The sequence below is a fragment of the Medicago sativa genome, chromosome 3 (assembly GCF_051527215.1).
Source record: "Medicago sativa cultivar Bolivia chromosome 3, Bolivia_mono, whole genome shotgun sequence".
NCBI classification, from domain to species: domain Eukaryota; kingdom Viridiplantae; phylum Streptophyta; class Magnoliopsida; order Fabales; family Fabaceae; genus Medicago; species Medicago sativa.
This window is the reverse complement of record NC_140751.1, coordinates 6515881-6530724: the sequence shown is the minus strand read 5'-3', so window position 1 is coordinate 6530724 and position 14844 is coordinate 6515881. Positions and strand designations below refer to the sequence as shown.

Sequence of the window (14844 nt, the reverse complement as noted above, 5' to 3'; positions counted from 1 at the left end):
TTTACTAAATTTCCAAAAAAATCTATTTTTAAAAATACAAAGGAAAATCCAGTTTTTTAGAATCTTAGTCTCCACAATTGCGCGCGGTTGATGCCTTTGGTTTACCTAAAAAGTTGGGCGGTCTGGTAGATTTAAAAGACATATTTAGTATGTGTTTTTGACTTTTTTTTGTGTGTGGCTAGATAGACATCTAGCAAGCTATCATTCTCTATTTAAAAAAAAGTTTGGTTTGATTTGGGCATACATAGACTAAATTGAAGACCTCTTAACATATAAAAAAAGTTTGGTTTGATTTGGGCATACCATAGACTAAATTGAAGACCTCTTAACATATAGTACCCAAAAGAAGGAAAAAAAATCAAATATGTAGATTGATTAAAAAAAAAAATCAAATATATAGAATGTGTATATCTTACCGAGAGAATAGAAGATGCACAAACAAATATAGAATGTGTGTTTAATTACTAGGTTATTATAGAAACCCTAATCGGTTCTGCATACCTAACCTCTGTTTATAGAAACCCTAATCGGTTCTGCATACCTAACCCCTCTTATTTCTCTCCCCTTTATTCTTCTCTTTCTAGTGCTACGTACTCACACTTCATTGCTAATAATATGGATAGCGAGGGCAACCTTCACAATGCCGTTTCTTCTCCATCGCTGACTGAAGAAACAATCACCAGAACCCTAACAACATTATCATTGTCGAATTGCACCATACCGCAGCTTCCCACTCTTCCTTTGGATCTCATCTCAGAGATCCTCTGTAGACTCCCAGTGAAGCTTCTCCTTCAACTCCGGTGCGTTTGCAAGTCATGGAATTCTCTTATCACCGATCCAATATTCGCTGGGAAACACCTCTGCCTCTCAACTAAGCTCCTCGTTCACACCTCAACACATTCATATCTCTCCCATCTCCCATCCATGTATGTTCTAAAGTCTTATCCACTCGACTCCGTTTTCACAGATGTAACTACCAACCATATTACACAGCTTGAGTTTCCTTCCGACCGTTATGTTTACTTTGTTGGCTCATTCAATGGCATCATATGTCTTGCAATTGATTATGGAGGCTTCGTTACCGTTCAATTGTGGAACCCTTCCATTAGAAAAATCAAGGAATTGCCCTCTCTTGAAAAGCAACAAAATCCTTATCAGGTTTTGATGATGTATGGCTTCGGCTATGATGCAGTTTCTAATGATTACAAGGTAGTGGTTGTTTTAAAACACACTGTTAATTTTGTTGACAGCCATGAATTGAAGGTTCATACTTTGGGCACCGATGTTTGGAAAAGCATTCAGAAATTCCCTTTTGATTATGCTGCTCGGCAACCATCAGGAAACTTTATGCACGGTACGGTTAATTGGTTGGTTTCTTATGAAAATAAAAATCCACATATTGTTTCTCTTGATCTGGAGAATGAGTCTTGTAAAGAAATTTTGCTGCCTGCTGATTATGGAGTGGTAGATGCTTATAAATATTTGAAGTTGGGTGTGTTGAGAGATTCTTTGTGCATTGTTATTGGTCATGATGTTTGGGTTATGAAGGAACATGGAAATCAAAACTCGTGGACTAAATTGTTCACTATTTCTTGCCACTTTCAAAATATTAAAAAGTGTCATGCCACTTTCAAAGTACTACATATGTTTGAGGATGGCCAAGTGTTGTTGAAGTATAGAAACAGATTGACATGGAAGTTGATGTTTTACAATTCTAGAAATGGTACTTTTAAGTTTACTAAGGTTGAAAACACGTTTGAGGTATGCATTGAGAGTGTGATATCACCTTGTTCTTAGTGCTATAATGTAGACGTGGTTCTATATCACATGAGAATGAGACTAAACTAGACTTTATATGTTAATTTCTGTTTATGGTATTTGTTTTGTACTTGTTCTGATTATTGGTTACCTCATGGATCATTGTCAAGTAATGTTCATTTGAATATGTAGCTTGAGAAATTGTAGTTATTTTTACTTATTTGTTTGTTTGAGGTCTTTGTTCTCTCATCATGTATTTCATTTTCTATGTTTTGAGGTTAGATGAAAATATCAACTTAGATGTTATGCCAAGTCATTAGTATATTTGTTATGCCAAGTCATTTTCTATAGTGCTGTTGATTATTACAACTGAAATTGTTTCAATATTTTTGACAAAGATAAAGTTGTGTAAATACTATGAGTCAGCAAGCCTTAGTGAAGAGTGTACTAACACATTATATTATGTCAATGCGTTCTTTACAAATGCCAGTTTTGTATCAGTCTTGCAGCAAGAGTTTTGGCTGAATAAACACTGAATTTTGCGCCTCAATTGTATTGTTTCCGAGTGTATTGTTGTGTTGCTTCCAAATACTCCACACAATACAAGCAAACAGTGCTGCTTCATCCCCTGCGAGCTGCTGTGGTACCTTGAAAATAGCATCTGCTGCAGAATTTGAGTGATGCCGCAACTGTTTGCAAAAATGTACACATGTTCAATATATTTTGACTATTGGCGCAATTAAAAAAAAATATTATTACTATCAGAGCATTGTTTGTGGTGCAAAAAACACAAGTAGTTGGAAAATTGACTCCTTTTTTCACGTAGTCGAAACCGCGTTGGAATGCACCGTCTACTAATTCGCCAACCAGATTTTTAGTTTTCAGAGGAGATTTAATTTTCCAAATCAAATTCAATGAACCATCCATTCTGAAATGAGTGGTGTCAATTAATTCTTGAAGACAAAATTTTTTCTCAAAGCGCCAAATACATTTATCTTCCATCACCTAGTGTTGTAACTTATAGCAGAGTATTGACAATTCTAGGAGTAGGAAAAAATAACAGCCACAATCAGGCAAAATCAACATCCATGCATAAGAATATCAGCCACCCTTGCGTTGTCAGGCAAAGTTATCCCGTCACCTTGATGTATAAGAGGAGAAACATCAAAATGCCAATTTTCATTCCACATTGACAATATAAAATTGGGATTCTGCCGGACAAAGCTTGTATGATGATCCAAGGTAGCATGAAGGAAATCATATCTATACAAGATGAAGGAAACTTTGCTTCTGGGACATCTATTGCAGTTTTTTAATCAAATGTGTCCCTCCATTGGTATTTGTAGGGACTAAAATTATACTAAGCTTGTGATATTGAAGATGAATTTGAAATTATGTAAATAACGTCGCAAACATTTAATAACATGATCAGATAGAAGGACAAACTCGATTAACATTTTACAATTTCATATAAAAATGAAATTGATGTGCACCATATATAAATACAGTGTTGGATGAAACAATTGTTGTCCAAATAACATTTCTCTAAAGAAATTCACAAGCGATGTCTCAAATTTACAGTTTTTATTGCAGATAAACTTTTCTTGACTCACTATACTACTAGAAACTAAATTTAGAAAGGGTGGTATTCCATCTCCTTCATGCACTAAAAATCATGTCACATGAGATTTAATTTAACGATGACCCAGGCTCCGCAATGTTATTGACCTAAAATTCGTAATTGTATTCGTCACACAGATGGATACAGAATTTATCTATCACTAATAAGCACTACGTACTTAAATGATTAGAGTACTGCCGTTCTAGTTCTACCTAGTATTTTCTGCACATAATCAGAATTGTCCTTGGCATCAATCAAAAAAATCATCCAACAGTAACAAACACATTTTTCTTAAATAGGTCAGTCTGATACCAACATAGTGTGACACAATAGATAGATATTTTTTTGTCAAAAAAAAAAGAGGTAGATGTTTTAGCTCCTTAACCATTTGGTCAAATATTCGATTTGCGTATGGAAAAATATTTGTTAGGAGAAGTCAATCTTTTAAATGGATCTTAGTCACCTCAAGGGAGTTGGTCTCCACAATTGCTTGCGGATGATACCTTCGGCTCAGATAAAAATTTCTTAGTCTAATTGATTTAAAAGATCATTTTATAGTATGTGTTTTTGACTTTTTTTAGCTAATGACATCTAGGAAAGTTTATCATTCTCTATTTAGAAAAAGAGTTATCATTTTATAGTATGACTAGATTGTAGAACCATGTGGGTCGGTCTGACAAGTTCACAACCCTAAATATTTTTGGTAGATAAGCGAAATGAAAAATTATTTTAAAATCACACAAACAAATGATTTGTGGTTTAATTTTTTTTTTTAACTAAATAGACTTCTCAAAACATTAACCTCTACTATTAAAAAAAAAGTTGCCTAAATATCCTTTTTTCGCCCCTTAACTATTTTTTTTTGTATCACTTTGGTCCCATAATTAATTTTTGGATTATTTGAGTCCCTTGAGTTCATCTCTATTACACATTCTATTCCCTTCCGTGAAGGGGTTAACCCAAAATGTCTTAGGTGGACTAACAATATAGGTGTTCCACTATAATCGTCATTAATTTTTTAATCTTAGTCATTATTGTTCTATTTGTTAAAAATCAAACCATTCGATATTCAAGGTCTATTATAAGTAATAGTGCACTATGACGACCTGATGTTTTTTCCCTATCTTCGTCTTCTTCAAACATCTTTATCATCTTCAACATCACCTTCATCAACCTTCACAAAAAAACCACTAAAACCCTTCTCTCTCTCTCTCTCTCTCTCTCTCTCTCTCTCGCTCTCTCTCTCTCTCTCTCTCTCTCTCTCTCTCTATTTCTATTTCTCTTCCTATATCTCAAAGCTTCTTTCTCTCACATAACCCTTTCTCTCCCTTCGGAACGCCCTCTCTTTATCTCAAATCCATTCCTTCCTTTGAACCCAATCAAAGCTCTCTTTGATGGTGATAGTGACAAATCCAATCGTGTCCCGTCCAACCTCAATCGCAGCTCTCTGAAATTTCATACGCAAATTAAAACTTAATCCCTTGTTTCTCTCTAAAACCCAATCACAACTCAATCCATTCCTTCCAACACAACTGAACTCAATCAAACTTGGCTAAAATTGATCTTTGTTTCAAACTCATCTCTCTCACCCTTTCACTTTGATTATGGAAGCCTTTTCTTCTTCTAAACAAGATTTTACAGAAGAAGATCAATGATATTAATTATTGTGGAAATGAGAATTTTTTTTTATTAACGAAGCCATTAAAAAAATTGTTTTTTAAGGTAAGGTTTGATTGAAGTTTTGTGACTGATTAAGAAATGAGAATGTTGTGCTGTGGTGTGATAGAAATTGTTTTTTTTTTCTTCTAGTTTTTTTTGTGAAGGTTTATAAAGTTCATGATGATGAAGATGAATATGAGGTATTCTGGTTTTCTTCTTCTTCTGGCCTTGTTTGATGTTGTGTTGTGGGAAGAAGATGAATAGGAGGGAAGAATATGAGTTAACATTTTTCTATTAAAAATGACGGAAGGGACTAATTTGTATAATAGAGATGAATTTAAGGGACTTAAACGGACCAATAATTAAGTATGGGAGCAAAGTGATACAAAAAAATAGTTAAGGAAAGAAAAGAGCCATTTAGCCAAAAAAAAGTTTTAAACGGGTCTGATGTAGGTTGAACTGTAATCTCTGTCGGTCTAATTCACCCACACCCTTAATTTTGAAAGGAAGAAAAAGAAAAGAATCAAGGACATAGTAAAAAATTAAGTAGGCTAAATTGTGCTTCCGGTCCTTTAGAATTTATTTGGTTTCACTTTGGTCTTTTAACTAGTTTTCGTTCCGTCTGAGTCTATTAAATATCGCCATTACTCAAGTAAGATCTATTCCTCCTCAATATTTAACCTCAAATATCTAAGATGGAACAACATTATAGGTGGTCCACGAAAAACCACATTAATTTTGTTAATTTTAACCATTTGATTTTTTTGTCAAAATTAAAATCCATGAACCATCCACAAATAATTATTTTCTTCATCAAATTCATAGTCCTTCTTCATACAAACAAAAGAAAAATAAATTAAAATAGAAAAACTAATTAAGAAAAAAAACTATCTCTCTTTGTTTGGTAAATAAATAGTTAAGAGATCATTCCTTAAGGCATTGTTTGCGAGTTTGGAGAGGAATGGAGGGGAGTGGTTTGGACAAAAAAAAAAGAGAGGAAGACGCAAGTGGAAGAAATAGAAGAAATCATTCACAAAAACCTTAAACACTCCAATTATTCATGTTGCAACGAGAAACGAGTCATAGGAAAATGTATGATTATGTGCACCAATTTTCTTCTTATTTAATCAAATGTTGTTTCTTTAAATATTGCTTGCATTTACTTTAAGTTTTCTTTTACTTCTAAACCAATTTTGGCTCGTTCGAAATAGTTAGTTAAATTCATCTTTTTACATTCAAATATATGAACATTCAAACATTTTTGTGAACTATTGCACAAATATGTCATAGAATTTACTAGTTTGATACTGCAAGTAACAAATTTAAAACTAGTGATTGTTTACCAAAAAACATCGGTTAACACTTGCGCCCATGACATTATTTTTTAAGAAAGCAAACTAGCTCACCGAAATTGACACGGCAGAGATTCGAATCTGAAACCTTAAGAGAACACACTACAAGGTCTCAAACCAATACCACCAGACCAACACAAATGAGCCCATGAAGGATTTCATCTGCGGATATCCACGGGTGCAATTTTTTTGCCATCCCTAGAGAGGATTAGTTTCCACAATTGCGAGCCGATGATAACTTTGATTTACCTAAAAAATTGGGCGGTCTAGTAAATTTAAAATAATTATTTTTTGGCTAGATAGACCTCTAGCAAGCTATCATTCTCTATTTAAAAAAAAGTTTGGTTTGATTTGGGCATACCATAGACTAAATTGAAGACCTCTTAACATATACTCCCTCCATTCCTTTTCTTTTGATGTTTTAGGTGATTGCACAAATATTAAGGAATCATTAAATTATAGGAATAATTGTAAGGTTTATACTAAAATATCCTTACTTACTCCTTGATTTTTTTTCTCAAAATTCTAATCTCCTTAATTATTGAAACTCACCACACAAATTGCATTTATTATTTAAACTTCCAATTTTCAAAGTGTGTTTTTCAACAAGGGTAAAATTGGATAAAAAGTATTAAAAATTCTAAAACATCAAAAGTTTTGGAATAAAGTTTAACCTCTAAAACATCAAAAGAAAAGGAATGGAGGGAGTAGTACCCAAAAGAAGAAGAAAAAAAATCAAATATGTAGATTGATTAAAAAAAAATCAAATATATAGAATGTGTATATCTTACCTTTTTTTATTTTGACAAGATGTATATCTTACCTAAAGAATAAAAGATGCACAAACAAATATAGAATATGTGTTAAGTAGGTTATTATTGAAACCCTAATCGATTCTGCATACCTAACCCCTCTTATTTCTCTCCCTTTTATTCTTCTCTTTCTCACCAAATCAGTGCTACGTACTCACACTTCATTGGTAATAACATGGATAGCGAGGGCAACCTTCACAATGCCGTTTCTTATCCATCGCTGACTGAAGAAACAATCGCCAGAACCCTAACAACATTATCATTTTCGAATTACACCATACCGCAGCTTCCCACTCTTCCTTTGGATCTCATCTCAGAGATCCTTTGTAGACTCCCCGTGAAGCTTCTCCTTCAATTCCGGTGTGTTTGCAAGTCATGGAATTCTCTTATCACTGATCCAATATTCGCTGGGCAACACCTCCGCCTCTCTACTAAGCTCCTCGTTCACACCTTAACAATCTCCTATCTCTCCCATCTCCCATCCATGTATGTTCTAAAGTCTTATCCACTCGACTTCGTTTTCACTGACGTAACTACCAACCATATTACACAGCGCGAGTTTCCTTCCAGCCGTTATGTTTACTTTGTTGGCTCATTCAATGGCATCATATGTCTTGCAACTAATTATGGAGGCTTCATTACCATTCAATTGTGGAACCCTTCCATTAGAAAATTCAAGGAATTGCCCTCTCTTGAAAAGAAACAAAATCCTTATCAGGTTTTGATGATGTATGGCTTCGGCTATGATGCGGTTTCTAATGATTACAAGGTAGTGGTTGTTTTAGAACACACTGATAATTTTGTTGACAGCCATGAATTGAAGGTTCATACTTTGGGCACCAATGTTTGGAAAAGCATTCAAAAGTTCCCTTTTAATTATGCTTCTCGGCAACCATCAGGAAACTTCATGCATGGTACTATTAATTGGTTGGTTTCTTCCGGAAAAAAAAATCCACCTTTAATTGTTTCTCTTGATCTTAAGAATGAGTCTTGTAAAGAAATTTTGCTGCCTGCTGATTATGGAGTGGTAGATGCTTATAATTATTTGCAGTTGGGTGTGTTGAGAGATTCTTTGTGCATTGTTATTGGTCATGATGTTTGGGTTATGAAGGAACATGGAAATCAAAACTCGTGGACTAAATTGTTCACTATTTCTTGCATGCGAGATTTTCCAAAGTCTCATGCCACATGCACTTTCAAAGTACTACATATGTTTGAGGATGGCCAAGTGTTGTTGAAGCATGGAAACAGATCGACATGGAAGTTGATTTTTTACAATTCTAGAAATGGTACTTTTAAGTTTACTAAGGTTGAAAACACGTTTGAGGTATGCATTGAGAGTTTGATATCACCTTGTTCTTAGTGCTATAATGTAGACGTGGTTCTATATCACATGAGAATGAGACTAAACTAGACTTTATATGTTAATTTCTGTTTATGGTATTTGTTTTGTACTTATTCTGATTATTGGTTACTTCATGGATCATTGTCAAGTAATGTTCATTTGAATATGTAGCTTGAGAAATTGTAGTTATTTTTTACTTATTTGTTTGTTTGAGGTCTTTGTTCTTTCGTCATGCATTTCATTTTCTATGGTTTGAGGTTAGATTCTAATATCAACTTAGATGTTATGCCAAGTCATTAGTATATTGTTAGAATGACTGCTTTGAGCTGCCTGAATTTCATAATGTTTGCATCAAATCTTTCAAAATACATTGTGAAGCGAACGAATCATATTTTGTCATGCCCTTGGTCATTGTGAAGCTTGAGATAGCAAAAGAAACCCTCAGAGTAAAATCACATTATATTATGTCAATGCCTTCTTTACAAATGCCAGTTTTGTATCAGTCTGCACCAATTCTGCCCCATTTGTGATTTCGTGGACTGCTTTCCAGTCTTGCAGCGAGAGTTTTGGCTGCATAAACACTGAATTTTGCGCCTCAATTGTATTGTTTCCGAGTGTATTGTTGCGTTGCTACCAAATACTCCACAAAATACAAGCAAACAGTGCCGCTTCATCCCCTGATAGCTGCTGTGGTCCCTTGAAAATAGCATCTGCTGCAGAATTTGAGTGATCCCTGACAACCGCAACTGTTTTCGAAAATGTACACATGCTCCATATATTTTGACTATTGGCGCAATTAAAGAAAATATGATTACTATCATCATTGTTTGTGGTGCAAAAAACACAAGTAGTTGGAAAATTGACTCCTTTTTCACGTAGTTGAAACTGCGTTGGAATGCACTGTCTACTAATTCACCAAACCAGATTTAGTTTTCAGAGGAGCTTTAATTTTCCAAATCAAATTCAATGATCCATCCAGTCTGAAATGAGAGGTGTCAATTAATTCTTGAAGACAAAAGCGATAAGCATTCCTTACCTTAACTCTCGATTTTTCTCGACGCGCCAAATACATTTATCTTCCATCATCTAGAGTTATAAGTTATAGCAGAGTATTGACTATTCTAGGAGTAGGGAAATAATATCAGCCACCCTAGCGTTGTCAGGCAAAGTTATCCAAAATGTCAAAATGAAAATAAGTATATGAGGTATAAGAGAATGTCAAATAGAAATAAGTTTTTGTGACAGATAAACTTTTCTTGACTCACACTCTAATAGAAACTAAATTTAGAAAGGGTAGTATTCCATCCCTGATGCACTAAAAATCATGTCACATGAGATTTAGCGATGACCCAGGCTCCAAAATTTTATTGACCTAAAATTCGTAATTGTATTCTGTCACAAATGGATACAGAATATATCTGTCACTAATAAGCACTACTTAAATAATTAGAGCATTCTAGTTCTACCTCTAATTAGTAATTTCAGCACATAATTAGCTTGGAAACCACAATTTATAAGAGATACATATGTAGCCTTTAGGGATAAACTTATAATTTAAAGATCGACGTACACAAATGAAAATCACCACAGAATAGTTTTGGTCTGCAACAACCAACATCAGATTTGTCCTTGGCATCAATCAAAAAAATCATCCAACAGCAACAAACACATTTTTCTTAAATAGGTCAGTCTGATACCAACATAGTGTGATACAAGAGATAAATATTTTTTTGTCAAAAAAATAAGAGGTAGATATTTTAGCTCCTTAACCATTTGGTCAAAGATTCGATTTGCGTATGGAAAAATATTTATTAGGAGAAGTCAATCTTTTAAATGGATCTTAGTTACTTCAAGGGGGTTGGTCTCCACAATTGCGTGCGGATGATACCTTTGGCTTATATAAAAATTGCTTAATCTGATAGATTTAAAAGTTATCATTTTATAGTATGACTACATTGTAGACCCATGCCGGTCGGTCTGACCTATTCACAACCCTAAATTTTTTTGGTAGATAAGCGAAATGAAAAAGACATTTTAAAATCACACAAACAAATGATTTGTGGTTTAATTATTTTTAACTAAATAGCCTTCTAGCAAAATTTTAACCTCTTTTATTTAAAAAAAAAGTTGGCTAAATTGCTTATTTTCGTCCCTTAGCTATATTTTTTTGTATCACTTTGGTCCCATAATTAAGTTTTGGGTTATTTGAGTCCCTTAATATCATCTTCATTACACATTTTAGTCCCTTCCGTCAAGGGGTTAACCCCAAATGTCTAAGGTGGAATAACATTATAGGTGCTCCACCATAGAAACCACTCGAACCCTTCTCTCTCTATATATCTCTCTCACTATCTGACCTTTTTCCTTCCTATATCGAATAAGCTTCTTTCTCTCTCAGAACCCTTTCTCTCCCTTCAGAACCCCTTCTCTCTATTTCAAATCAACTCCGTCCTTTGAACCCAATCAAAGCTCTCTTCGATGGTAACAGTGGCAAATTCAATCACGTCTCGTCCAATCTCAATCGTAACTCTCTACGATTTCATACACAAATTACAACTTAATCCCTTGTTTCTCTCTAAAACTCAATCACAACTCAATCCATTCCTTCCAACACAACCGAACTCAATCCCTTTCTTTATCAATCAAACTCGGCTAAAATTGATCTTTGTTTCAAAATCATCTCTCTCACCCTTTCACATTGATTATGGAAGCCTTTTTTTTTCTTCTAAACAAGAATTTACGGAAGAAGATCAAGGATATTTTTGTGGAAATGAGATTTTTTTTATTAACGAAGCCATTCTCTTTAAAAATTTGTATTTTAAGGTTAGGTTTGATTGAAGTTTTTGAGGCTGATTACGAAATGAGAATGTTGTGCTGTGGGTGTGATAGAAATTGATGATTTTTTTTCTAGTTTTTTCATGAAGGTTTATGAAGTTGATGATGATGAAGAAAAGTAAAATGTTTGTTTGATGGGTTTTATTCTTGTTTTGTTTATTGTTGATGATGAAGATCAAGAAGAATAAGAGGGAAGAAAAGGGAAGAAGATGAATAAAAGGGAAGAATATTCTGGTTTTTTTTTCCTGTTTTTTTCTGTCCTTGTTTAAAGTTGTGTTGTGGGAAGAAGATGAATAGCAGGGAAGAATATGAGTTAACATTTTTCTATTAAAAATGACGGAAGGGACTAATTTGTAAAACAAAGATGAACTGAAGGGACTTAAACGGACCAAAAATTAAGTATGGGACCAAAGTGATACAAAAAAAATTTGTTATGAAAAGAAAAGAGCAATTTAGCCAAAAAAGTTTTGTACGGCCTGAGTCAGATGTAGGTTGAACTATAAACCCTATCGGTCTAATTTATCCACACCCTATATTTTGAAAGGAAGAAAAAGAAAAGAATCAAGGACATATTGAAAAAAAAAAATCAGTTATATTGAATGATGGATACATAGATATTGTCTCTAAAAAATTATCAAACTTCATTACGTTGTTCGTAAAAAAAAAACTTATTTAACTCTAGAATGATTTAAAAAATCAAAGGTATTTAGTAGGCTAAATTGCTCTTCTGGTCCTTTATAACAATTTATTTGGTTTCACTTTGGTCTTTTAACGAGTTTTTGTTTCTTCCGAGTCTCTTAAATATCACAGTTACTCAAGTAACATCTCTTCCCTCAAGTAATTATTTTTATGGTTTTAAGCTTGGTGCTTCTTCAAATTTTGAGCTCCTTCGTCGTGTCTCTCCTCTGGCAGATCTTCCTACCAACCTAGTTAGCTATTCTGATACTTTACATTGTATCGACTTAATCAAAGGCACTTCCTTGAAGTTTCATGTTTATGCGGTTTTGATTCAAGACATTAGAGATTTGATTGAATCTCTAATGTCTAAGCTTGTTGCTTCTTCAAATTTTTACCTCGTTCGTCATTACTCTCCTATGTTGTTTTCCTTTTTTTTTTATTGTTTGTTTTCCTTTTTTCCTTTAGCTTTGTAACAAAAAAAATGTAACTATTTTTACATTTCTTCATATTCTTCCCATTTCTTCATCTTCATCATCAAATTCATAATCCTTCTTCATACAAAAAACAAGAAATTAAAACAGAAAAACTAAGTAAGAAAAAAAAATATCTCTCTTTTTTTGGTAAATAAATAGTTAAGAGATCATTCCTTAAGGCTTTGTTTGCGAGTTTTGAGGGGAATGGCGGGGAGGAGTTTGGGAAGAAAAAAAAAAGGAAGAAGCATGTGAAAGAAATAGATGAAATTGGGAAGAAAAGGTTGTTGGGTTCATTTTTCTTCATAATACAAAATCCTCCTTATGGGAACTAAAAAATTGTATTAGATAGGGTTTTGGGGATTTACATGAATTCTTCAAATTTAATTCATGTAGTTATGATATTCTTAAAATTAAAAGTATACTAGACCATCGACCCGTGCTAACGCACGTGTCATATGGAAGGTAATATTTGACGGTAATAGGTAGCAAAATAGTTTAGATGAATGCCATGATTGTCATATAGTATTTCATAATATTAAGAAGCATAGATATGTTGGTATTGTACCATAACATAATTTTCCATGACATCGTCCTTGATACCGTAACGTAACATAATAGGTTAAGTATAGCAAGACGGGTTTTATTTATAAGTAAGATATTATGTTAAGTATAGCGAGACGAGTTAAGGGTTATTCCTTTCCAAAAAAACAGCATATAATTAGGAACATAATTTTATTTTACTTTAGATAAACATTAAATGCAAAAGTGTGGCGGAAAAATTAGGTTAAAATTAGGTTAAGTGTAGCGAGACGGATTAACATTTATAAGTAACGTAACATAATAGGTTAAGTATAGCGAGACGGGTTAAGATTTATAAGTAAGAGATTAGGTTAAGTATAACTAGATGGGTTAACGGTTATTCCTTTCCAAAAAAACAGCTTATAATTAGGAACATAATTTTATTTTACTTTAGGTTAAATCGAGGGTTAATATTGCGTCACGGGTTAACATTTAGAAATAAGAGATGACATTTTGCATAAATTAATTCTAGGGTTAATGTAGTAAAGTCACGCGAAAAAATTAGGTTAAATCTAGGGTTAATACTGCGTCACGGGCTAACATTTAGAAATTATTATAGATTATAGATTATAAATGACATTTTGCATAAATTAAATCTAGGGTTAATATAGTAAAGTCACGTGAAAAAATTAGGTTAAATCTAGAGTAAATAGTGTTCACGGGAGAGATGACATTTTGCATAAACTAGACCAATGACCCGTGCTACCGCACGGGTCCTACCACATAGAAGGTAATCAAATTCTTTATGAAAATAACGTAACCATACATTGCCGATAGAAGTTTTATAGCATACATAACAAAAAGGTTTGAACATTAACCATCAAGATACATTACGAAAGACTTCGTGATAAACAACATTTGAGGTCGTATCAGTGCTCTCTCCATCTCCATCAATGATTAGTATTTTCAAACCTTGTTTTGAAGTGATTGCCCTTGACTCTTGTTGATTGCCCCTCATTAAATCCTACCATGACATTCTCTAGCTTATATGTTCCTCCTTCTTCAACCATTCCTTGAATCGTTGGCACCAAGAACTTACGAACAGTGGCATGGATCCGTCCTCGCTAAACAAAAAATAACATGTCATCAAATATAAACCATAGTATATGTTATCACAGTGGCAACTTGAAAAAAGGATCATTTATTTATACAATCGATTTATATAATATACCTTCTCATCAACCAATATCATGTTCATGAAGATAATATCGTCTAGATTTTCCTTATCACGAATCAGCCATATATGGGCCACACGGACAATCAACTTCAAATCATTCTTTCCACCTGTCACAGCTGAAATGGGGGTGAAAATGTTTGCCATATTAGCAAGTGCAAGAAAGAGTTATATTTGCTTAAAGTCGAGAATGGTTGTATTAGCACAACTAAGTGGTATTTAAATAGGTAATTGGCAATTATCTTCGTTAGTTTCAAATGTGAATGATCATAGTCAGTTAATGGCAATTAATTACTATTCAAAAGTTTTTAATTGCCATTAACGACGTTTTCAAGCCATTAACTATGTTCTTAATTGTCATTAACACTACGTCATAATTACTATTCAAAATCGAATCAGCCTTGATACGTGTTAATTTTTGAGTCATTAACGACGTTTTCAAGTCATTAACTGTAACACCCCGTTTTCCCAACTTAAAAATTTTATAAAAAATTATCAAAGTTTATCATCATAACGGAGCATCACATACATCATTTCCAACCATTATAGTAATAGGAA

At 33.5% G+C, this 14844-nt stretch overlaps 2 protein-coding genes across 2 annotated transcripts; both read left to right on the top strand.

Moving 5' to 3' along the window:
• The first annotated feature begins 297 nt into the window (after positions 1–297).
• LOC146935260 (F-box/kelch-repeat protein At3g23880-like) lies at positions 298–1877 on the top strand. Its single transcript, XM_085750436.1, has one exon. The coding sequence runs from the start codon at positions 616–618 to the stop codon at positions 1795–1797; it is 1182 nt and encodes a 393-aa protein (XP_085606562.1). The 5' UTR covers positions 298–615; the 3' UTR covers positions 1798–1877.
• Positions 1878–7377: 5500 nt separating this feature from the next.
• Positions 7378–8713, top strand: LOC146935259 (F-box/kelch-repeat protein At3g23880-like). The gene has a single exon (XM_085750435.1). The coding sequence runs from the start codon at positions 7378–7380 to the stop codon at positions 8563–8565; it is 1188 nt and encodes a 395-aa protein (XP_085606561.1). The 3' UTR covers positions 8566–8713.
• The last annotated feature ends 6131 nt before the right edge of the window (positions 8714–14844 follow it).